The 25,152-nt window shown below is 42.5% G+C and overlaps 1 protein-coding gene across 7 annotated transcripts in view; it reads left to right on the forward strand.

Moving 5' to 3' along the window:
- Positions 1-25,152, forward strand: part of obscnb (obscurin, cytoskeletal calmodulin and titin-interacting RhoGEF b) — a 93,463-nt gene that overhangs the window by 60,902 nt on the left and 7,409 nt on the right. For 5 of the 7 annotated variants that reach the window (XM_071375929.1, XM_071375932.1, XM_071375933.1 and 2 more), the window contains 22 exons: positions 192-458; positions 3,336-3,602; positions 4,223-4,498; positions 4,647-4,919; positions 10,732-11,022; positions 11,271-11,543; positions 12,047-13,366; positions 17,166-17,447; positions 17,542-17,623; positions 18,216-18,337; positions 18,507-18,704; positions 18,860-18,892; positions 19,193-19,291; positions 19,493-19,711; positions 19,941-20,108; positions 21,001-21,057; positions 22,148-22,287; positions 22,600-22,800; positions 22,950-23,026; positions 23,261-23,431; positions 23,610-23,769; positions 23,913-24,029. In XM_071375929.1, the coding sequence (XP_071232030.1) occupies positions 192-458; positions 3,336-3,602; positions 4,223-4,498; positions 4,647-4,919; positions 10,732-11,022; positions 11,271-11,543; positions 12,047-13,366; positions 17,166-17,447; positions 17,542-17,623; positions 18,216-18,337; positions 18,507-18,704; positions 18,860-18,892; positions 19,193-19,291; positions 19,493-19,711; positions 19,941-20,108; positions 21,001-21,057; positions 22,148-22,287; positions 22,600-22,800; positions 22,950-23,026; positions 23,261-23,431; positions 23,610-23,769; positions 23,913-24,029 (5,093 nt within the window). The remainder of the gene's footprint in view (positions 1-191; positions 459-3,335; positions 3,603-4,222; positions 4,499-4,646; positions 4,920-10,731; positions 11,023-11,270; positions 11,544-12,046; positions 13,367-17,165; positions 17,448-17,541; positions 17,624-18,215; positions 18,338-18,506; positions 18,705-18,859; positions 18,893-19,192; positions 19,292-19,492; positions 19,712-19,940; positions 20,109-21,000; positions 21,058-22,147; positions 22,288-22,599; positions 22,801-22,949; positions 23,027-23,260; positions 23,432-23,609; positions 23,770-23,912; positions 24,030-25,152) is intronic. The other 2 variants (XM_071375930.1, XM_071375931.1) reach the window with 2 other exon arrangements.

Below are 25,152 nucleotides of genomic sequence, written 5' to 3' on the forward strand. Positions count from 1 at the left end.
CAAACTCAGGATGAGTTCCCCCACAATATTCTTCTTGACTGTTTTGCCCTCTACAAACTACCATGCACCGAGTCTTCCATCAACATACACTAACAGAGCCATCTTACTCCCCTGTCCACGCCGGCCACTGTCACCTACACTACTTTACGTCCTCTGTCCAACACATATGTCATGTCTCTTACTTCCACCAGGTGCCCCGGCATTCTTTCAGAAAGAGCTGAAGAACCAGGAAGCCCAGGAGGGTGATGATATCACTCTGCACTGTGAGCTCTCCAAGGCGGGCACTCACGTGGAGTGGAGGAAGGGAGGCATGGTCCTCCAGGCTGGTAAGAAGTACGAGATGAGGCAGGAGGGCTGCGTTCAGGAGCTCCACATTCGCAACCTGGAGCCAGAGGACAACGGCTACTACACCTGTGATGCTGGAGACCAGCTCACCACGGCGTCAGTGGCAGTGCAAGGTATAATGTCACTACGCCATCTGTCTCTGACAGTGTTCATTTTTGTATGGTCTGGTCTTTTCTTTTCTCAAGGATGAAGGAATTAATTCCTAACGGTTTTAGATCGTCATTGTGGTTTCAACAAGTGTACTGTATGTTATGTCAGCAAGTTAAAGATGATCAGTTGTAGGATGTCATTTTGAAGTTTCCAGTCTTGATGGAATACATATGGTTAAAGGGATAGTTCACCAAATTACAAAGTGACACGTTGGTTTCCTAACCCTATAAGCATGGTATGACATGGTATGACAGTAATCCATGCTTTGGTTTAGTTTCCCTGGCACCCTTTCCACATGCTAACATTTAAGCATTAGTGGCACAAATCCAATTGTCATTTTTCGCGCATTATGTCACATCAGCTGAACAAACTATAGATTGTATCATGGAATGTGTAGGGAATAAATAACACAATGAAGTGTGTAAGAATGCTTGCCTAGTTAAAGTCAAAGTTTAAATGAGGAATGAGACAGGTCAAGGTCAAAGTCATCTTTATTATCGCAAAGCATCAATGCTCATTATTCACACACACTGGGGGACTGTCAATGAAAGATTTTTGTTATACTTTTGGTATACTTTTTCCTCTATAAAAAAATCCACACTGAAAATTGTGATTAGATACAATTTTAAATTCTGATATTTATTTCATTTTCAGAGTGACCACCAGAGCAATTTCAATCAATTACAGCTATACATTAGGAAACCGCATTGGTAGTACACTAAGAATGTCTACTCTTTTCTCACGTTTTGTCCAAGGCTAATGTTATTCTTGACAGTTTTATGTAGGCGTTCTCAAAAGAGTTCAAAACTCCTCAGTAGTGGGAATGACTAGATCAGTAGGTAATGACTTTTTGTTCCTCATCCATGCATGCTTCCATATATGAGCATACATTTGAGTAATTTCACTAATAGAATTAGAATGAGAGTTTTCATGCTGTGTACTTTTGATGAGACCAAAACATACCGGCTGGTACGGCACTAGATGAGGTTTCCACCAGTTTCTTAGTGATATGCAGCAAGCACTATGCTAGTCAATGAGGATTCACACCCTCAGTTCAATTGTGTAGCTATACTTTTAGCTAATAATGGCAAATGGTACCTAACAGTTGTGGTTTACAGATACACAGTATCTACAATAATCGGAATAGAGTAGGACTGGTGGACATACACTGAACAAAAATATAAATGCAACATATGAAGTGTTGGTTTTCATGAGCTGAAAGAAAAGATCACAGAAATGTTCTATACGCACAAAAAGTTTATTTCTCTCAAATTTTGTACACAAACAAGTTTATATCCCTGTTGGTGAGCATTTCTCCTTTGCCACGATAATCCATCCACCTGACAGGTGTGGCATATCAAGAAGCTGATTAAACAGCATGATCATTACACAGGTGCACCTTGTGCTGGGGAAAATAAAGGCCACTCTAAAATGTCTAGTTTTGTTACACAACACAATGCCACAGATGTCTGAAGTTTTGAGGGAGCGTGCAGTTAGCATGCTGACTGCAGGAATGTCCACCAGAGCTGTTGCCAGAGAATTCAGTGTTCAAGCCTCCTCCAACGTTGTTTTAGAGAATTTGGCAGTACGTCCAACCGTGCAACCGTCCAACCGGCCTCACAACCACAGATCACACCAGCCCAGTAACCACACCAGCCCAGGACCTCCACATCCGGTTTCTTCTCCCCTGGGATTTCTGTCTATAATAAAGCCTTTTTGTGGGGAAAAACTAATTCTGATCGGCTAGGCCTGGCTCCTCAGTGGGTGGGCCTATGCCCCCCTAGGCCCACCCATGGCGGCGCCCCTGCCCAGTCTTGTGAAATCAATAGATTAGGGCCTAATGAATTTATTTCAATTGACTGATTTCCATATATGAACTGTAACTCAGTAAAATCTTAGAAATTATTATATGTTATATTTTTGTTCAGTATATTTTAGTCATAATGTACAGTTCTAGCAAGCATCCACTATAATATTATTCAGAATTATTGAAATCTTATCTACCTACGGTAGTATATTCACATTGAAATAGATTGCATATGATGTAGTTTTAATAATTTTGTGGCAGTATGTGTGATGTATGATTGTTGTTAAGAAGTAATGTGTGCACATTAGTTCAAAAATAACAAAAGACAACGTGTGCACTGAGTGTTTTACAGAGTATTTTAACTAAGCTTGGCTTTGACCTTGTAGTCCTGTGGCTTCAGTAGGAGAGATTTGACCTGAAAGCAAACGTTTGCTGCTGTATGAAGAGAAGCAGCAGTAGTTGGGCAGTGCTGCTCCATCCATCCACCCTGGCCGGCCACTTTCCCTTATTTACTCTCAGCCTCACCACCCTGCAATGCACCGCCCCTAGCCTGCCTAAAACCAAAACTCTCTAACCCTTCCTGCCTTTGCTCTGTATGGCATCTCTAGCCACCCATTGGCATATTTCCCCTGTCTCATTGGTTGGTTAGTGGGCAGTAGTTGTGTCCAACTCCCCCTGCCTCTTGAGACATTTTGGCTTTTCACTCCCCCTTCAGTTTGGAGTAACAAAAACAACTGTCACAGTGTAAACATTCACATTCTGTATCTAAGTACATACTGTATTTGATGTACTGTGGATCAAGGCAACTCTATGCACATTATTAAAATGCTAAGCCACCTCTGATACCACCAGTAAATCTATAATGTATACAATTTCCCCAATGGGGATAAATAAAGTTAATTAAATTAAAAGTAAAATCAACCAAAATACTCCAAGGTGTACTGGAGTGTTTATAAAGCCCAGGTGTTGTTCTTCGCCATGTCAGTCATGATGACCTTGTCATATGACCCTTGACCACTGCCCCCACTCTCAGAACCCACAGTAGAGGTGGTGAGCGAGATGCAGGACCTTTGTGTGGCTGAGGACCAGCCGGCTGAGTTCATCTGCCAGTACTCCCGGCCGGTCCAGGCCCAGTGGAAAAGAAACGGGCGGCCATTGCAGCCTGACGGCAGGAGGGTGGTAGTGGAGCAGGACTGGACCGTGGCTCGCTTGTACATTAGCCACGTGTCCACTGAGGACAGGGGGACGTACTCCTGTGAGGCAGAGGGGACCTGCGTGGTCGCCTCACTGGAGGTGGAAGGTGAGCTCCTCTTCTCTTAGGAAAGAGCACCTAGCTACCCTCCCCTCCCCATGAGCTTCAAACGATCTTTATTTCTGCTGTTTTTATTGTTGTGTTCAGTTATGATTAGCAGATAGCAATTTGAAGCAGGTCTTTTTTTAATCATTATTTTATTATTGTTTTATGTATGCAATCTTTCCCCCACCCCTCTTTTGCAATCAACCCAGCCAGGCAAAGCAAAATGAGAAATGTGCATGGCTTCTAAACCATGAGACCTGATCAGGAAAAACTCTGGGCCCTAGTTATAGCGATCAACTAGGGCTCAGAGATTCTCATGATCAGGTCACATGGACAGGAAAATGGCCCTAGTGTCAAAATGGATATCAGAAAGTTCAAAACAAAGCTTCCTAAAACTGACCGAAGACTATGTCATTTCATGCAGGTTGGCTGGTTTTCATTGTGAGTTTCAGCTTGAATAGTAGCAAGTGTCTAGCAATAAAAATTCCACTTGTCCTACAGGCCAACGTGAACATAAAATCCCCACCAACAGTGGGGAAAAGGCTTGTTTTATGACACATTCTCCCCTCTCAGTTAAAGCTATTATCTTACAGTAAACCCTGCTCTCCTCTTCTCCCCTATAGCCAAACCCATAGAAATCCTCCAGGGCCTGGAGAACATGGACACCATCGACGGCGGCGAGGCCCTGTTCGAGTGCTCGATCTCTCGTTGCGAGATCAAAGACAGCTGCTGGCTCATTGACGGCAAGCCGGTGAAGGATTCGCCAACCACTGAGATTGTGTCCTTCGAGAGTGGCCGCCGCCACCTGCTGCTGCTAAAGGATCTGCACGTCGGGGACAACTGCAAAGTGACCTTCCAGGCTGGCACCGCAGCGACCTCCGCCCTGCTCAACGTCAAAGGTTTCTCACCCCCTTATGTTTGTTTGTCAGGAAGTTAGTTATTGTTTTTGTGAAGCCTGGTCTTATGGTGAACAATACTGTGACATACTACAGCTGAAAATAAGGGAGAACTGCCATATATGATATGAAGTGGCTTTTGTGTGCGTAGGCTGGCAGCTGGATGTGGTGAGCGGTCTGGAGGATAAGGTAGCTGTGGTGGGAGAGAAGGTAGAGTTCAGCTGCATACTGACTGAGCCTGTGCCTAAAGCGGAGGTAGCCTGGTACTCTAACGGAGCCGAGCTAAAGAATGATAACACCTGGGCCATGCAGGCTGACGGTTGCTCCTACCACCTGGTGCTGAGACAGGCCCCAGCCATGCCACCACAGGAGATCACCTTTGCTGCCAGGGATGCCATTTCCATGGCCAAGCTCACTGTCATCAGTAAGTGTGTGATCTCACTACAATGCATTTGAATAGAAAGTTAGCAAAAATACGTACGATCTTGCTACCATGGAAAGATAAATGCCTGTCTATTTGTGGAAAAATCACCCTCATTAATTATTTAGTAATATCCCAGTTTACCTATTTACTTATGGCTCTGCCTACACCAAACAACTCTTTTTGAAATTATATTAACAAAATGTTTTAAACTTTATTTGAAACGGCAAGCCAGACAAAATTAAACTGGCCTATTTACAGTAGCAGTCAAAAGTTTGGACACACCTACTCATTCAAGGGTATTTCTTTATTTTTACTATTTTCTACATTGTAGAATAATAGTGAAGACATCAGAGCTATGAAATCACACATATGGAATTTTGTAGTAACCAATAAAGTGTTTAACAAATCTAAATATATTGTATATTTCAGATTATTCAAAGTAGCCACCCTTGCCTTGATGACAGCTTTGCACACTCTTGGCATTCTTTCAACCAGCTTTATGAGGTAGTCACCTGGAATGCATTTCAATCAATAGGTGTGCCTTGTTAAAAGTTAATTTGTGGCATTTCTTTCATTCCTAAAGCATTTGAGTCAATCAGTTGTGTTGTGACAAGGTGGGGTGGCATACAGAAGATAGCCCTATTTTGTAAAAGACCTAGTCCATATTACGGAAAGAACAGCTCAAATAAGCAAAGAGAGATGACAGTCCATCATTACTTTAAGATGTGAAGGTCAGTCAATGTGGAAAATTTCAAGAACTTTGAAAGTTTCTTCAAGTGCATTTGTAAAAACCATCAAGCGCTATGATGAAACTGGCTCTCATGAGGACCGCCACAGGAAAGGAAGACTCAGAGTTACCTCTGATGTATAGGATAAGTTCATTAGAGTTAACTGCACCTCAGATTGCAGCCCAAATAAATTCTTCACAGAGTTCAAGTAACAGACACATCTCAACATCAACTGTTCAGAGGAGACTGTGTGAAACAGGCCTTCATGGTCGAATTGCTGCAAAAAAAACACTACTAAAGGACATCAATAAGAATTAGAGACTTGCTTGGGCCAAGAAACACGAGCAATGGACATTAGACCGGTGGAAATCTGTTCTTTGGTCTGACGAGTCCAAATTTGAGATTTTTGGTTCCAACCACCATGTCTTTGTGAGACGCAGAATAGGTGAATGGATGATCTCTGCATGTGTGGTTCCCACCGTGAAGCACGGAGGAGGAGGTGTGATGGTGTGGGGGTTATTTGCTGGTGACACTATCTGTGATTTATTTAGAATTCAAGGCACACTTAACCAGTATGGCTACCACAGCATTCTGCAGCGATACGCCATACCATCTTGTTTTCGCATAGTGGGACTATCATTTGTTTTTCAACAGGACAATGACCCAACACACCTCCAGGCTGTGTAGAGGCTATTTGACCAAGAAGGAGAGTAATGGAGTGCTGCATCAGATGACCTGGCCTTCACAATCATCCAACCTCAACCCAATTGAAATGGTTTGGTATGAGTTGGACCGCAGAGTAAAGGAAAAGCAGCCAACAAGTGCTCAGCATATGTGGGAACTCCTTCAAGACTGTTGTAAAAACATTCCAGTTGAAGCTGGTTGAGAGAATGCCAAGAGCTGTCATAAAGGCAAAGGGTGGCTACTTTGAAGAATCTAAAATCTGAAATGTATTTTGATTTGTTTAACAATTTTTTGGTTACTACATGATTCCATATGTGTTATTTCATAGTTTTGATGTCTTTACTATTATTCTACAATGTAGAAAATAGTAAAAATAAAGAAAAACCCTTGAATGAGTAAATGTCCAAACTTTTGACTAGTACTGTATATAATGAATATGTAAAGGGCTGAAATGAATAAATATTCAAGCATTGAACCTCTCACGAAAGGCTTCAGTCACACAAAAATTGTATTTAATCCGAACTGGTTTTCCATCAGATTAGTAAAAATGTCTCTCCCAATATTAATTTTTTTATTTTTCCCTTTTTACAGATTATAACCTCTCACTTTCAGTTATTTAAAATGAAATTATCTCCAGAATATCGCAATTTTTTTAAACAAGCCATAGAAAGCTGGTTGCATTTTCTGTTTAATCCACCAGAAAAGACAGAACAAATTTTACAACAAATATTATGGTTAAACACAAACATACGTTCTAATTGATTTTTTTTTCAACATTATTTTAGTAAGAAAAAAAAACTATAAACATTGTTAATTATAACATTAATAGAACTGGTGGAGTTGTCAGACATGTAGCTAACAAAAATATATGGAAATGTCTGCTCTATCCAAAATTATAACCAAGTGATTGCAGCGTTACCGCAAAAATGGAAGAGGCAAGTAGAAGGGGGAGAAAGTAAGGACCTTGTCTGCCGGCACTACATTATAGACCAAAATTGGTTAAAGAATATTGTGATAAATAAAGAAGTATACCAGTTTCATTTAAGGACCAAAAAATTGACAGCTGCACCATACAGGTTGGAAAATAGTTGGGAAGAGATTTTCAATGTGCCGATTTCATGGCACGTGGTTTATGAACTGACACACAAAACAACGCTGGATTCAAAACAGAGTTTTTCAATAAAAATTATTATACAAAATTCTTCCAACTAATAGAATGTTATGTACATGGCGGATACAACCATTCTAGCTCTGCAGATGTTGCTGTGAAGAGACAGAATCATTAGATCACTTGTTTTGGTTCTGCCCATATGTAGCTTGTTTTTGGTCGCAGGTTCAGGAATGGCTGAAGAATTGCAACATATACCTGGAGTTAACTCTATAAATAGCACTGTTGAGTGACTTGAAAAGCAATAGTCAATCGATCAATAATATAATAATACTCTTAGTAAAAAAATTTATCTTTCATTTACAATCTGTTGAAACTATGAGAATGATTCAGAATTTATAAGGCAATTAGGAAACTGGATGGTTTTCAGAGATAATGGGAGGGGTTGAGGGTAGCTCAAAGGGGGACTAAAAACAAATAAAAGAAGATAACTAATGTACAATATACTGTGTTTATGGGTGTGTTTATGGATATTGTTACGGCTGTCGTCTTCCTCCTCTTCCTCGGACGAGGAGAGGAGAGAAGGATCGGTGGACCAATACGCAGCGAGGTAATTAGACATAAATGATATTTATTGAAACACGAAGACGAAATACGAAAACACTTGGAAATTACAAAATAACAAACACGACGTAGACAGACCTGAACATGGAACTTACACAACTACACGCAGAACTCACGAACAGGAACAGACTACATCAAACGAACGAACAGCCAAGACAGTCCCGTGTGGTGCACATACACAGACACGAAAGACACAGGAGACAATCACCCACAAACAAACATTGAGAACAACCTACCTTAATATGACTCTCAATCAGAGGAAATGCCAAACACCTGCCTCTAATTGAGAGCCATACCAGGCAACCCTTTAACCCAACATAGAAACACAACACATAGAAATGCCCACCCCGCTCACGCCCTGACCAATAAACACATACAAAACAAGAGAAAACAGGTCAGGAACGTGACAGATATCATAAGGTGAATGCACCAATTTGTAAGTCACTCTGGATAAGAGCGTCTGCTAAATGACTTAAATGTAAAATGTAAATGTTTATAAAATGTATATAGTATGTATAAACTGGAAGCAGAAGCCTAAGTATTGTTTTCCCCAAATATATGGGGGATTGGAAATTATGCCTACAATTACATAGATTTTCAAAATGTATTGTACCTTTTTTTAACTAGGCAAGTCAGTTAAGAACAAATTCTTATTTACAATGACAGCCTAGGAACAGTGGGTTAACTGCCTTGTTCAGGGGCAGAACGACAGATTTTTACCTTGTCAGTTTAGGGATTTGATCTAGCAAATTTTCGGCTACTGGGCCAACGCTCTAACCACTAGGCTACCTGCCACCCGCAACAGAACCAACAATCTATCTGCAATATTAAAGCTGATCTTCCTCACTGTGTGTTTGGACTAGATACACCTGCGTCCAATACCAGGTAAATATTACCGGTTTTAAACTTCTTAATTGTTGCCCTAATGGTGGTATATAAATTATGTTTGCAAAGTTTTTGTACCTATTGCCTGATTTGTGAAGGTCAGCAACCATTTGTCTCTTCATTTGTGAGCTCTTTGCCTTTTCCCATGCTGATGAATGACAAAGGAATTTTACACACCTGTCAACTCATTTTTATACCCCAGTGAAACGGGAAGCCACAATATAGTTCCTTAAACTGAGATTAACTTAAAAAGTTGAATGGTTTCATTTTATTTATAAAATCTTTAGGGGTGCTTGTTAAAAAAATATATTTCTGAGCAATTGTATTAGTATTATACAGTGCATTAGGAAGGTAATCAGGACTCTTGACTTTTTCCACATTTTGTTACGTTACATCCTTATTCTTATTTAAATTCTCATCAATCTACACACAATACCCCATAATGACAAAACCAAAACAGGTTTTTAGAAATGTTTACAAAAAATAACTTTATAAAAACTCTGACCCTTTACTCAGTACTTTGTTTAAGCACCTTTGGCAGCTATTACAGCCTCAAGTCTTCTTGGGTATGAACGCTACAAGCTTTGCACACCTGTATTTGGGGAGTTTCTCCCATTCTTCTCTGAAGATTCTCTTAAGCTCTGTCAGTTTGGATGGGAGTGTCACTGCATATCTGTTTTCAGGTCTCTCCAGAGATGTTTGATCGGGTTCAAGTCCGGGCTCTGGCTGGGTCACTCAAGGACATTCAAAGACTTGTCCCGATGCCACTCCTGCATTGTCTTGGCTGTGTGCTTAGAGTCGTTGTCTTGTTGCCCCAGTCTGAGGTCCTGAGTGCTCCGGAGCAGGTTTTCATCAAGGATCTCTCTGTACTTTGCTCCGTTCATCTTTCATTCGATCCTGACTAGTATCTCTACCACTGAAAAACATCCCCACAGCATGATGCTGCCACCACAATGCTTCACTTTAGGGATGGTGCCAGGTTTCCTCCAGACGTGATGTTTGGCATTCAGGCCAAAGAGTTCAATCTTAGTTTCATCAGACCAGAGAATCTTGTCCAAGCGGGCTGTCATGTGCATTTTAATGAGGAGCGGCCAGCTCTAGGAAGAGTCTTTGTGGGTTCCAAACTTCTTCCCTTTAAGAATGATGGAGGCCACTGTGTTCTTGGGGAACTTCAACGCTGCAGAATGTTTTTGGTACCCTTCCCCAGATCTGTGCCTCGACACAGTCCTGTCAGGGAGCTCTACGGACAATTCCTTCGACCTCATGGCTTGATTTTTGCTCTGACATGCACTGTCAACTGTGGGACCTTATATAGAAAGGTGTGTGCCTTTTTTACCACAGTTGGAATCCAATTAAGTTGTATAAACATCAAGGAGGATCAATGGAAACAGGATGCACCTGAGCTCAATTTCGAGTCTCATAGCAAAGGATCTGAACACTTATGTAAATAAGGGATTTCTGTTTTTTTTTTTTTTTTTTTTTTTTTCGAATAAGGCTGTAACATGACAAAATATGGGAAAAGTCAAGGGGTCTGAATACTTTCCGAATGCACTGTAAATATTGTATTTTTTTGAGTATACAGTATAGCTCAGAATTTGAATGATTTATATTTATACAGTCTTTTTTGCTCGTCTTTAACAAAGGCGCCAATCATTTTGGACCGGACTGTAGCTTTCTCCAGGGAAGCGAAATGCAATCTTTTTAGGTCCATTCCCCTCTCTTTCTCCTATTCATCTCTCTTTAAACCCACCACTGACCCATTCTCCCTCCCTTCCTTATATAGCCGTTCCAGACCCCCCGGAGGACCCAGAGCTGGTCAGTAAGCATAAACAGGGGGTGACCCTGTCCTGGTTCACACCTCTCAGCGATGGAGGCAGCCCCATTTTGGGTTACAGGGTGGAGATGAGGCTGGCGGACAGCGCCCTCTGGCTTCCGTGCCATGCAGAGCCTGTGTGTAACACAGAGTTCTCTGTGGATAACCTCATCCCAGGGAGCGGCTACAGGTTCAGGGTGGCAGCCATCAACAGAGCTGGGACTGGAGAACCTGTCCAGCTGCCTCAGACCGTTCAGCTGGGTGAGTTGGCTATATGATGCGCTCAAACCTGAGCCAAACAAATATATTTCTATATGGCTCTGTCTCAAGACCAGCATGTTGAACAACATACTTATAACCTAGTCCTAGATAATGTATGTGTTAGTTACATAATTTGCTTACAACCCAGGTGAGTGCAAAACATTTTCCGTTGGCATGAATTGTCTATGTAGTGTCCCATTTATTGGAAAAAATATATAAATCGATCAATCAATTGTTTTGTTCCACAGAGGCTCCAATCACAGTTACCCAGCAGTTGGCCTGTCCAGACTTGCAGGAGGGTAAGATGGCCCGTGTAGAGTGCCAGCTCTCTGCTGAGGGCAGCTCGGTCACCTGGCTCAGAGACAACAAGGAGCTGGAGTTTGGGGTCAAATACCAGGTCACCATCGAGGGCAAGACACAAGTGCTGCTGATCAAAGACTTTGAGTCTGCTGACCAGGGCGTGTACACCTGTGTGGCCTCAGACGAGGCAGAAAGCTCCATTAATCTCAACCTACCAACAGGTACAGACTCCCAAACAAGACAGAATATTATACCCTGTAACTTGGTAATTCCATCTGCTGACATTTATTTATTGTGTAATTTGTAAGCTATTTTCCTCAAACCAAACTGGAAGCTTGGTGGAGAGGTGTTTGTTATTTAAGGGGTAAGTTAAGGTAAGTTGGTCAGCTAGTTCTAGCAGATAGTGATGGTGAGCTCATTCCTCAAAAAGATGTGTGGACACACTTCTCCTATCAAAAAATAATCTAGTCCCACAGTTATTTACCACTACATGATCAAAGTTCTTACAGGTGTGTGTGTGTGTGTGTGTGTGTGTGTGTGTGTGTGTGTGTGTGTGTGTGTGTGTGTGTGTGTGTGTGTGTGTGTGTGTGTGTGTGTGTGTGTGTGTGTGTGTGTGTGTGTGTGTGTGTGTGTGTGTGTGTGTGTGTGTTTTGGGGCTGCTATACTATAGATGTTACAGGTGTCAGTTTGCTGCAAATAACATTCCATTGTGCCCTGGTTGTAGGTGGAGATGGGGTTAAGTTGGAGGGGGCCCAGCCCAGCCTGCCTCCTGAGGCTGCCTCCGAGGGTGATGTCCACGCGCTGTGGGAGGCCCTGGCCAAGAAACGCCGCATGAGCCGAGAGCCCACCCTCGACTCCATCTCTGAGCTGCCTGATGAGGAGGACAAGGAGCCGAAAACACCCAAGGAGCCAGTCAAGGAGAAGAAAGCCACAGAGAAGGTGAACGAAAAGGAGAAGGTTGTGGAGCCTGTCATCATCGCAAAGAAGAAGGAGTTGGATACCAATCTACACACCAGCTCTGAGGATGAGTCCAGGGTTCCAACGCTGGTGTCCTACCTGAAGAAGAGCAGCAAGTCCTCCCTCTCTGCATCCGACCAGACAGAGTCCATCTCAACTGAGAAGTTCTATGCACAGACCTCAGTGCAACAGACCACAGTCCTACAGACCTCATCTTCGGGACAGAAGATCACAGCCCAGACCACAGAGATCACTGAGTGCGGAAGTGAGGAGATTGAAGAAAAGGGGCTGCTGGATGCTGCTGTCAAGATCCAGGCTGCGTTCAAGGGCTACAAGTCCTGCAAGGACATGTGTCCAGTCTTCAAGGATGTCTTCAAGGACCAGACCAAGGAGCCCAATGGCACCATCCACCTGGAGTGTGTGGTTGAGGGCAAGCCCGACAAGGTGCGCTGGCTGAAGGACGGCGAGCCCCTTGTGGACAGCAAACACCATCACATCGACATCTACAACGATGGCACCTGCTCTCTGGTAATCACCGCCGTTACCACCAAGGACACGGGCATCTACACATGTGAGGTCACCAACAAGTTCGGCGTGACCATCCACAGCGGCAAGGTGACAGTAGGCTCGGCACGGGAGGCATCTGGAAGGAGGCCCCTGACCATGGGCTACAGCGCTGACAGCGAGGCGGAGAGCTCGTCTGCAGAAAGCGAGATGGATGAGTCTCTGAGGCAGGCCAGCAAACGGCTTCGCCGCCTCCTCCGCACACGCCTGCCGGCCACGTCGGAGGAGGAGTCGTTCGTCAGCTGTGATGATGAGGCTGAGCTGCAGGCCCCCGAGCCCAAATCGTACCGTGAGGACGAGCGCTACCTCTACATCCGCTTTGACACGCGGTCTGAGGCACAGGTGGCGTCGCTGCACTTTCAGGAGATGTTCACGGCCCAGGGGATGCCTGTGGAGACCACCATCCAGGAGGCTGGACCTCTCAAAGTGGAGCTGCGCATCATGAAGATGGGATACACCCAAGATGGCTCTGCAACACCCACACAGGAGAAGCAGCTGCCCGCGTTCATGACAGGAGCCCCTGGTAGGAAAACACGAGAGTAGGGGAGACCTCGGACGAAAGTAACAGTTTTTTTTCCAAATTACTCAGAGTTCGATAGACCTAGAGACACCATATTTTATTACAAACAACTTATATATGTCCTCTAGCATTAGCACTTGTAATTTAATTTCTAGGGTATGTGAGTTTAAATGAAATAGACACAGAACAGAACTACCGCAGCGTTACATTTGTACCTGCCGGCGGGGCGGGGCGGGAGTAACACAATCTTTCTTATCTACATGTTTCTGGTTTGTAATGTTCTTCCTTTCAACAAATGTACTATCAGCCATAATTTAATGTTTGTATCGATTTTAATAATTGATGCTCTAGGTTTGAAATGTATGAAAATTAACCATGTGTCAACATCGCAATGTTGCACAAACACAGTATTTTGCTTTACAATATTAATCGGACTACAATGGATCATATAATAGCTATATTATGCATAATTTTCTCATCACATTTTAATCCACCTGGAGTGTGTGGCGGAGGGCAAGCTTGACAAGGTGCACTGGCTGATGGATGGCGAGCAACCAATCAGGTGCGCTCCAGATGTCCTTGTCATGCGCACTCCTCGTGTCTTGATAGAATGATTGTTTTTATTCTCTTCACGAAGGGTAAACTCAATATGCTTATCACATTTCAATGGCTTGACACAAGGCAATTAACCCCCAGAGTCATAAATATATTTATTTTTAACCAGAAACCCGTCGATAAAAGCTTACGTGAGAAGCTGACCATCAAGTCAATTGATTAAGGCATAATTCTATTGATGTTTTTTACTTACATCGTTCAAAACCACTTTTTGTTGATAACTTGACGAAACATGGCTCCAGGACTGGGCAGTTTTTCTAGCTTCTGTGTTATCTGAGAAAATGGCCGTGTTACTTTCATCCCGGCTCTCCCCTACTCTTACTGTATATACCGTATTAGATCGTTTGAAAATCATTTGGAATTAAATAGTAATTTAATGTCTATTAAATGTAATTATTTTGTAGCCCATTCCATTCAGTATGAAAAATTAACAAGTTAAAACACAAAAAATACTTTGTAATTCAGGGAAGGTCATATTGATTTTGATTCAATAAATGTATGACAGTGTTTATTTTGCTGAAATAATATAATCCACGTTTCAATGTGTTTTAATTCCCCTAAAAATGTCTCATTAATGGGAGCTTTTGCTTGTTAGCTAAGACGTAAGTTTGGACTTGCTAAATTAATGTTCACGTTGTCCTCATCCAGCCTTTCATCCTGCTTTTCCTTGTGTGTTCCGTGTGATTACTACTGCTAGCTTGGTGTGTGGCTTAATGTTAGGTTTCTCTTACCAAAAAGTATGTATTTCAGTCTTGTCAATGTGTGGTTTATTTGATATGTTTGTTTTGGATGTAGTGTTTTTATGTTCTCAATTTTGTCCCAAACATTTGTGTTTGTTTGTCTTTGTTGTAATTTAATAGTTGCTTCAATTTCTCCAACAATTTCTCATTTTGCCCACCTCTTTCCAGTATTGACACACTGTATCCATTCATTCTATCTCTCTATTGACACTTTCCTTCCATTCAACTCTCCTTTACCCACTTCATTCCAGTATTGACACAATCCTTTCCGTCCATTTATCCTCATGTTGTACTGCCTGCCATCACACCCTTTCATTATGTGTGCTTTTCATTGCTGTATTGTAAAAGCACATATTTATACAGAAAGAAAAATCACTATCAGTAAGAATTACACATGGAATACCAGTGGATTTAAAGTAACTGTCGAGTGAAAATCTCATTTTTAAAAGTTTATAATGTTGTTAACTTGTCTTATTCTCATGTTTGTGGCCAAAGCATAAATTGGAGAAAAAACACTTAAAAAACCCCACCTCAAACTTGTATCTCCAAAAGACCATTAATATGGTAATAGAGTAATATTATCATCCTTTTTATTTGGATGATGTCATCCTGCCTCATTGGTTGAGCTGGCCAATCAGCTATCTACTCACATTAATATTTTTAATGACCGGTATACTGTGCCTTCGGAAAGTATTCAGACCCCTTGACTTTTCCCACATTTTCTTACGTTACAGCTTTATAAATACATTTTTTCCTCAGCAACCTACACACAATACCCCAACATGACAAAGTGAAAACACAATTTTGCAAGTTTATAATCAAATAAAACATAACCTTATTTACATAAGTATTCAGACCCTTTGCTACGAGACTCAAAATTGAGTTCCGGTGCATCCTATTTCCATTGATCATCCTTGAGGTGTTTCTACAACTTGATTGGAGTCCACCTGTGGTGAATTCAATTGATTGGACATGATTTGGAAAAGCACACACCTGCCTATATAAGGTCCCACAGTTGACAGTGCATGTCAGAGCAAAAACCAAGCCATGAGGTCGGAGGAACTGTCCATAGAGCACACAGCCGAGACAGGATTGTGTCGAGGCACAGATCTGGGGAAGGGTACCAAAAACATTCTGCAGCATTGAAGGTCCCAAAGAGCACAATGGCTTCCATCATTCTTAAATGGAAGAAGTTTGGAAGCACCAAGACTCTTCCTAGAGCTGGCCGCCCGAACAAACTGAGCAATCGAGGGAAGAAGGGCCTCTGTCAGGGAGGTGGCCAAGAACCCAATGGTCACTTTGACAGAGCTTTAGAGTTCCTCTGTGGAGATGGGGGAACCTTTCAGAAGGACAACCATCTCTGCAGCACTCCACCATTCAGGCCTTTGTGGTAGTGGCCAGACGGAGGTCACTCCTCAGTAAAAGGCACATGACAACCCGCTTGGAGTTTGCCAAAAGGCACTTAAAGACTCTCAGACCATGAGAAACACGATTCTCTGCTCTGATGAAATCAAGATTGAACTCTTTCGCCTGAATCGAAATCCTGGCACCATCCCTACGGTGAAGCATGGTGGTGGCAGCATCATATGCTGTGGGGATGTTTTTCAGTGGACTGGGAGACTAGTCGGCATCAAGGCAAAGATGAACGGAGCAAAGTACAGAGAGATCCTTGATGAAAACCTGCACCAGAGCGCTCAGGACCTCAGACTGGGCAAAGGTTCACCTTCCGACAGGCCAACGACCCTAAGCACACAGCGAAGACAACATAGGAGTGGCTTCAGGACAAGTCTTTAATGTCCTTGAGTGGCCCAGCCAGAGCCTGGACTTGAACCCGATCAAACATCTCTGGAGAGACCTGAAAATAGCTGTGAACAAACACTCCCCATCCAACCTGACAGAGCTTGAGAGGATCTGCAGAGAAGAATGGGAGAAAGTCCCCAAATATAGGTGCGCCAAGCTTGTAGCGTCATACCCAAGAAGACTCGATGCTGTAATCGGTGTCTAAGGTGCTTCAACGAAGTACTGAGTAAAGGGTCTGAATACTTGTAAATGTGGTATTTTAGGGGTATTGTGTGTAGATTGATGAGGGGAAAAAACGATTTAATCAATTTAAGAATAAGGCTGTAACGTAACAAAATGTGGGAAAAGCCGAGAGGTCTGAATACTTTCCGAAGGCACTGTACGCCCACACCATTCTGTTGTTGGGGTATGCCCACACCATTCCAACACAGAAAATATGCTTTTTAACATACTTAATTAAACATTTAAAAAGTATACATTTGAAAGTATTTCACTCTTATTGTAAATAATTATAGGTCATACACTATTTTATAGAAATCTTGAAACACTGGACAGTTACTTTAAACTCCTGCATAATTATAAAAACTCCTAACCTATTGTTGTGCCTAACTGATTGCCCCTCTCCCCTGTCCCTGTCTCTCCCCCAGCGGCCCCAGTCTTCCTGACCGAACTCCAGAGCCAGGATGTGCCTGACGGTTACCCGGTCAGCTTTGACTGCGTGGTGATCGGAAAGCCTACACCCAGCGTGCGTTGGTTCAAGGACGGGAAGCTCCTGGAGGAGAATGACCACTACATGATCAACGAGGAGCACGAGGGCTGCCACCAGCTAATCATCACCACCGTGCTGCCTTCTGACATGGGCGTCTACCGCTGCATGGCCGAGAACACCAGTGGCATTGCTGCCACTAAGGCTGAGCTCAGGGTTGACAGTGAGTACAGAACATATTAGATTGATTGATTGGTTGGTTGCTTAATTGATGGATTGATTGCGAGTCATTGTGTAATACACCTCTCTTTCCTCAGTGTCTTGCAGTTCAGACTACGATACTGCAGCTGATGCCACTGAGACAGGCTCCTACATCAGCGCCAAGGGCTACATGTCAAGGTGAATGAGAGAACCAGCGAACAAGGCCTTTGACTTTGACTTCAACCTTCGTTACAATTCAAACCTGATTCCTAATAGTACCTGAAACGTTTCACTGGTCGTGTTACTCCTTTACTGTGTTAGGTTCTTATTCTTCAGAGCAAATAACCCATGGACACTAGAGAAGCTTTAACCAAGTTGAATTCTTCCCAAAGGTTCTGTACAGCTGTAATCAGACAACCCAACATTTGTCCCATCCAGATATTTATATCCCACTCCCTCTCTCCAATCCTTACAGTTTATACCCAACAGGAAGGTAACCAGATACTACCCTGATTACTCCCTTAAGGGGAACTGACCTCACCCCTCATTTGCTGACCTCAACCCCTCCTTCACCTAGTCCACAGATATCCATCTGTCTTCCCTATATCAACACGTCGCTCTCCTGTCCTTCATCAAACACATTCCAAAGCTTTCTGGCTTTCTACAGAGAACCTTTAACTCTCTCCTTTGATTCTATGCTTCTTCTCTATCATTTATTTAATATCTCAGTGTTCAAAATGTCGAACCCAACAACTGACAGCTTTACTCTCCGCCTATCTTCTCCCCTCAGGGAAACGGAAGCGTTTGAGTCTGTGGCAGAGGATGAGCAGATGCCACAAGTACTGGATGAACTCCATGATGTGCACGTCAGCCCAGGCTCACCCATCGCTAAGATGCAGCTGAAAGTCAAAGGTTGGTCTGTGGGTTACTCTCCACCACTTCTGTATTAATCACACCAAGACCCTGCTAGACTACATTGTCTCTGCACAGGAACGTCAGAGGTCCATTCCATAAGTTAAATAAAGAGGAATTACTGCCCCCCGGGTAAGTTAGTTGTTTACTTTCCGTTGATATTTCCCAGGTTTCCCCGCGCCCAGAGTGTACTGGTTCAAGGACGGTATCACGCTGCGTTCCTCAGACAGGATCCTGCTGCTGGACAAGAGAGACGTCCACAGTCTGGAGGTCCTGGAGGTGAAGAGGGAGGATACAGGAGAGTACTCTGCCTACATCAGCAACGCTGCTGGATCAGCATACTCCTCTGCTAGGATACTGGTTCTGGGTAGGTCTACTCATGACTGAAAGGTTTATATTGAGAGGGATCCCTGTCTTCTACTTTGGATAAAGTCTTTAGTCTACATTGCGATGTGCATGTTATTTTATACACAACACAACATTCTTGTGTTTACCGAATTCATGATGACCCTCTTTCAACAGGTCCAGGAGAGCTCCCACCTGTAGAAAAGCACGGTATGTAATTATCATTAAATAATACCAATTGATTCATTTATTGATTGATTCTTACGCTGCTACCTATTTAGTTTTTTACATTTGACATTTTAGTCATTTAGCAGACGCTCTGATCCAGAGCAACTTATTGGAGCAATTTGTCATCTAGTTCGGCTCAGGGATTCGAACCAGCAACTGTTGGTTACTTGCCCAACGTTCTTAACCGCCCAGGCTACCTGCGCCCCAATAACATGTCACACTGTTCTGAATTGTGAGCTATGTGATGATGACACTGTTCTGCATCCATGTTTTACTTCCTAGATCCCAAGGTGCCTCTGGTGCCGCCACGGTTCCTGGAGAAGTTTAGCAACAGGAAGGTGAAACAGGGAGCCAGTGTCACCATGTCAGTCAGAGTGGAAGGTACTATATCCACAACACTCTTCTCTTTTGCCAGGACCAGAATCAGTGTCATATGTGAGATACAGTATGCTTCCACAAAGGATATGGTCATTCATCATACAAAAATACATGCCAGTCCACAGACTGCTGTTAGGAGAGACTATTCATCATACAACATGCATGTGAATACCGAAGTCCCGCTGTCTTTCTCACCTCTCCAAGGTTCTCCCACCCCCATGGTGACGTGGCTGAAAGAGGAGTCTGCTGAGGACGTGTTGTGGATCAAGCCAGACACTAAGGGCTATAAGGTGGCCAGGTCTGGGCGCCAACACAGCCTCATCCTCATGGATGCGGGTTCTGAGCACGCCGGCACCTACACCTGCATAGCCACCAACAGGGCCGGCCAGTCCATCTGCACTGCCCACTTTGAGGTAGAGGATGGTAAGAAACGGAAGACTATACTGTTCTTGTTTGTTTGTTTGGATTCCCATTAGCTGTTACAAAAGTAACAGCTAGTCTTCCTTGGGGTCCCCAATACATATTATGTAATAGGAAAACATAATGATGCATGCTTTTGTAATCATTATAATATATATAATAATGAGGTACGTGGCAGATGGCAAGTTCTAATGTGAAACATTCCTAATGTATTATCTGCTTTCTGTCGTAGCGCCACGACCAAAGGAAGAGACCAAAATCCCTCTGGGTATTACTGTCAGCCCTCCAGAGGAGAATGCTGGCAGAAAAATGCCTTATCTAGGTGAAGTTGGAACAGAGGAGTTTCTTATGAAGCTCACCTCTCAGATCACAGAGATGGTATCTGCCAAGATCAGCCAAGGTGAGTACAAATGTGTCACGGACTGTTCCATCAAATCTCCAAAATAGAGGACAGTGAGAACATTTTCTTTAAATAAATGTTCTTCCACTATTCATGTGGATTTAAGGTCAAGTAAATGCACTTTGTGATTTGATTTGAATTTATTTTGAATTGATGTGTTACCTTTAATTTGCCTCTAGTTACTTATAGATTAGGTCATTTAAAATTAATATTTTCAATATTAATACCTGGGAAGTAATGGTGGAATAGTCCTGATGTATTGGAAAGGTTGCTGTGTGTGCTTTTATTGCAGGCAAAAACATTTGCATCTGTACATCTCTGGTAATACAGAGTATGTTCTTATAGTGTTTTATAGCATAATAAAAATATATACATTGCCATTGATGAAGTCTAAATTCAAATTGTATATATGCATTGCCTTTGTAATTTTGTAATTATGTCATAAACACTATAAGCTATATGTCATAACACTTCATAACAGTTTATGTCATGTTATGACATGTTACTCTCATCCCACATGCAGTCCATTAGCCACAGGGCCAGCTAACATGCCAACGTTCGTTGGATACAGCTGCACTGCTGCGTCAGTGGATATGTCAGTTCCTAATAGATCGTTATGCAGGCTTTAAGAATGAACAGCTCAAAGGAAATGTCATGCACATTGCCTCTCGCTGCTCGCAATTTCCTTTATGTGTTTCTATAAGCAACGATGCCTTTGTCTCTTTATTTGCCCTCACTAATGCTTGTCTTGCGTGTGTTTTGAGCAACGTGTGGATTCCTACACCCTTTCTTCCCTTACGACTGTCCTGCCTTCATTTCATCATCCTTCCCCCCTCCATCCATCCATTAATTCACTCACGTGCTCTCATCCAATCGTTAATCTGTTATTCAGACAGCGCACAGAACCATCAAGTGCTCCAGTGGATGAAATCATGGCCCAAAGCCTCCAGTATGTATCTACAGTACATCAGGATCTCAGTTACTCTCACTGAAAGCCATACATTCTTTCCACAAGTTAGTCAGTGTCGCTTTTGATCTGCTCCTTGACGTGGAAGCTTATGCTCTGTTCTCTTCTCTGCATCTGTCTTCACCTGTCTTACTTGGAATTATTTCATTTAAAAGAGGAGTACTTGGCATGAAACAACAAGGGGTTAGAAAATGACATCCCTCTGTTCATGCTGCACGACAGTGAGGATATCTTGGCTATCGCCTGAGGAGATGACTTGTGGAAATAATGTACTGGTATTATTCTTTGTCTAAGATGGCATTAAGATACAGTATTTCACAGTTGAAGACAGTTACACGTGAACACATTTTGAGACAAAACGGCCAGGATTCCATTGTAAAGTGGTGGACAAAGCTGTCATCAAAACAGTTCCATCATTCTCAGTATATATGATGAATGTGTATATACGTGATCAAATATCTCTCCCTTTATGTTTTTGCGCTCCATGATATTTATTTGATGCATGAGTAGAATACGTTTTGTATTGGCTAAGCAAGTAACTGTGATTACCTGAGCATATGATTCAAATGGCTTTGAATTGATACTCAGCATAGCATATACTGTAGCTGGAGTACATGCCGACACTCAGACATGTATGGGCAGTACTTCAGACCACACGTCTTATTTGTACAGCATCTTATGCATGCATCTGGAAAACTAACTAGTTTGTAATAGTGAAAACTATTAAATCAAATGACTTGTGCAGTAGCAGCAAAACTGTTGATGGTACTAATGTGTAGCTTAGCTAACCTTTTGGGAAATCTTAATAATTAATTGTACTGACTCAAAGATACAGTTTTGACATTGATAGTAAAATATATAAAATATCCACCTTATTTTCTGGGTCAAGAAGCCAAAGCTACACATTCCAGGTGTTCTGTGGGTATTTCAGTGTCCAATTCCCCCTTTCTGTGAATGTGTGTACAGTATATAGGCCTATGTCTATACTGGGTTATGTGGAGATGTGTGTGTGTATTGTATGTTCTCCTGGCTGTCTCCCTCTGAACCCCCCTCCTCCCCCTCACTGCCCCAGCCTCACTACGTGTCCCGGGAGGCGATAGCGACGATGAGACCAAAACACCCTCCGCCTCGCCCCATCACGGCCGCTCTCGCCCCAGCTCCATTCTCGCAGACTCCTCCTCTGAGTCTGACGACCCTGATGCCAGGGGAGAGGTATGGAACCATAGAAGGAGAATCCGTCATTCCAGTTCACTCATACTGAGTTTTCTCTAATGACACTGGAATGGGTCTATTTTCCTTCAAGTTCTTTCTCTTTCTGATATTTTTGATTGGATTTGGCTAGAGAATACTTATTTGACTTATTCCTTTTAGCTCCTAGTGCAGCAAAGAGCCTCAACTGGCCTGCATCTCCAGCGAACCCAGTTCTGGGCAAATCTCTTATAAATACAAGTCACTCTGCCAATGTGAGCACTTATAAGCATGCTAGTTATAGACTTTGTGTCTGATGTCCTCCTCCTTCTACAGATGTTTGACATCTATGTGGCTACGGCTGACTACAACCCCACCATCCCCAACAAAGAGACCATTTCCCTGAAGGAGGGCCAGTATGTTGAGGTTCTGGATTCGGCACATCCACTCAAATGGCTGGTCCGGACCAAACCAACCAAAACCACCCCATCCCGCCAGGGCTGGGTCTCGCCTGCCTACCTGGACAAGAAACTCAAGGTTTGTTTCAAGATCTAAGTAATTGATTTAGTACAAATATTGTACATCTACCTCTTCCCGTTTCCTGTTAATTCTAATCTACTCTCTCACCACTTATTTTTGTTAAATGTTATTATGTTCTTAATGTTATTTAAACTATTGTGGGCTAGCTGTCTGCTGATGCTGGTGATGTCCCAGAGACAGGTGGAGAAGAGGTCTCAGAAGGAGAGTACAAAAGAAGACTACTGTGAGTCTAGACCTTCTCACACAATCTTCTATTAGTACCAAAACTTAACCTGAGACTCGACTTTTCATAACTAAGACACTCAGTAAATTAACTCAATGAGATAATTCATGTCAAATAAATGTTTGTTACATTCGCAGATCATGAGGATTTGGTCCTGTGTTGTGCACAAGCAAGAAACACCACCACACTCAAGGGCAAACCATAATATATCTCTAATGCTCTGTCTTCCCCCAGCCAACTGATCCAGGACATGATCAACAGCGAGGCAGAGTTTGTCAAAGAGATGGACTTCTTCACCTCCCACCACGTCAAGCATGTGGAGAGCCCTGACGCCCCATCTGACATCACCAGCCAGAAGGAGGCCATATTCAGGAACATCAACGAGATCAAGGCCTTCCATAGCGAGTAAGTACAGCTGGCCTGTTTTTAAACAGCAACTTTTTATCGATTAATGAAGCCTTCATAAACCCTTTATAATGCCTGTATAGAAATCACCTAACTGGTTGTATTGTATTGATGTTTTACCGTTATGTACTACCAATATGCTGCTAAATGAATTGACCCCATAATGTGTGTTGTGCAGGTTCATGTTCCCTAAGTTGCGCGAGTGCGACACAGATGACGACGTGGCCATGCGGTTCCTGAGGAGCGGGGAGGGCTTTGAGAAATACCTCCAGTACCTTGTAGGCCAGCAAAAGGCAGACGCCGCTATCAGTGACAAGACCGTACACCACTTCTTCAAGGCAAGTGAACCCTTCACAATTTCTGTTAACACAAATGGTCATAAATGTGTTTGTGTTGTCATCTTTGTTAATATAATGGCTTGCTGATGTAAGGCTAATAATGGCCACATTTCTAAACCTTGCTATCTATGTCTTTGTCACAGAAGTACACAGACAAACAGCAGGCCAGTGCCGACCCTGCTGAAGGGCCTGTATTGAGCATTAATGCCTACCTACAGAAACCTCTGGACAGAATCCAGAAGTACAAGGCCTCACTCAAGGTGAGCAATCACCCTTTAATGCTATAAATAGGGGATTAGATATTTCTTTATTGTCTGATTTTCACAGATATTTACTTTACATACAAGAGGATGCACTGTGATATGGTAAGAGACATGGCATAGGCCAGACATAACATCAAACATACACATTCATGAAAAGCGAAACAAGAAGGACAGTTTAGGATTAGCCCCTTTTTTTCAATTTTCGCCTAAAATTATATATCCAAATCTAACTGCCTGTAGTTCGGGCCCTGAAGCAAGGATATGCATATTATTAGTACCATTTGAAAGGAACACTTTGAAGTTTATGGAAATGTGAAAGGAATGTAGTAGAATATAGCACAATAGATCTGGTAAAAGATAATACAAAGAAAAAACCAACTGTTCTTTTATATTTTTTTGTACCATCTTTGAAATGCAAGAGAAAGGTCATAATGTATTATTCCAGCCCAAGTGCAATTTAGATTTCAGTGTATGTGCAAAGTTTTAGACTGATCCATTGAATCATTGCATTTCTGTTCAAAATGTTGTATCAAGACTGCCCAAATGTGCCTAATTTGTTTATTAATAACTTTTCATGTTCAAAATTGTGCACTCTCCTCAAACAATAGAATGGTATTCTTTCATTGTAATAGCTACTGTAAATTGGACAGTGCAGTTAGATTAACAAGCATTTTTAAGCTTTCTGCCAATATCAGAAATGTCTATGTCCTGGGAAATGTTCTTGTTTCTTACATCCTCATGCTAATTGCATTAGCCTACGTCCCGTGGAAGGTTTACCCCTCCCTTCCACATTACATAGCTGTCCCTCCTATACTCAATGTTGCACATCGCCTTAATGTCCAAGGTCCCTGAGGGTCGCACATAATGTTATTGTACAACCCTAGCGTTTCAATTTCAATTATTATTTTACACAGTTAGTTATATTTAATGTATCACATTTCACTATTGCCCGTTCCCGAATGAGTGAATCTATCCCTGTTCTCTGTTCTTACCACACGTGCACAATTCCACACAGTATGAATGAATGCACCAGAGCCGGGATTACCATGTTTTTATAATATGAAAATGTACTCATTAGAATCTTGTTGGAATATTACTGTTATTATTCATCTTAAATAGT

This window comes from Salvelinus alpinus, chromosome 30 (assembly GCF_045679555.1).
Source record: "Salvelinus alpinus chromosome 30, SLU_Salpinus.1, whole genome shotgun sequence".
NCBI lineage: Eukaryota > Metazoa > Chordata > Actinopteri > Salmoniformes > Salmonidae > Salvelinus > Salvelinus alpinus.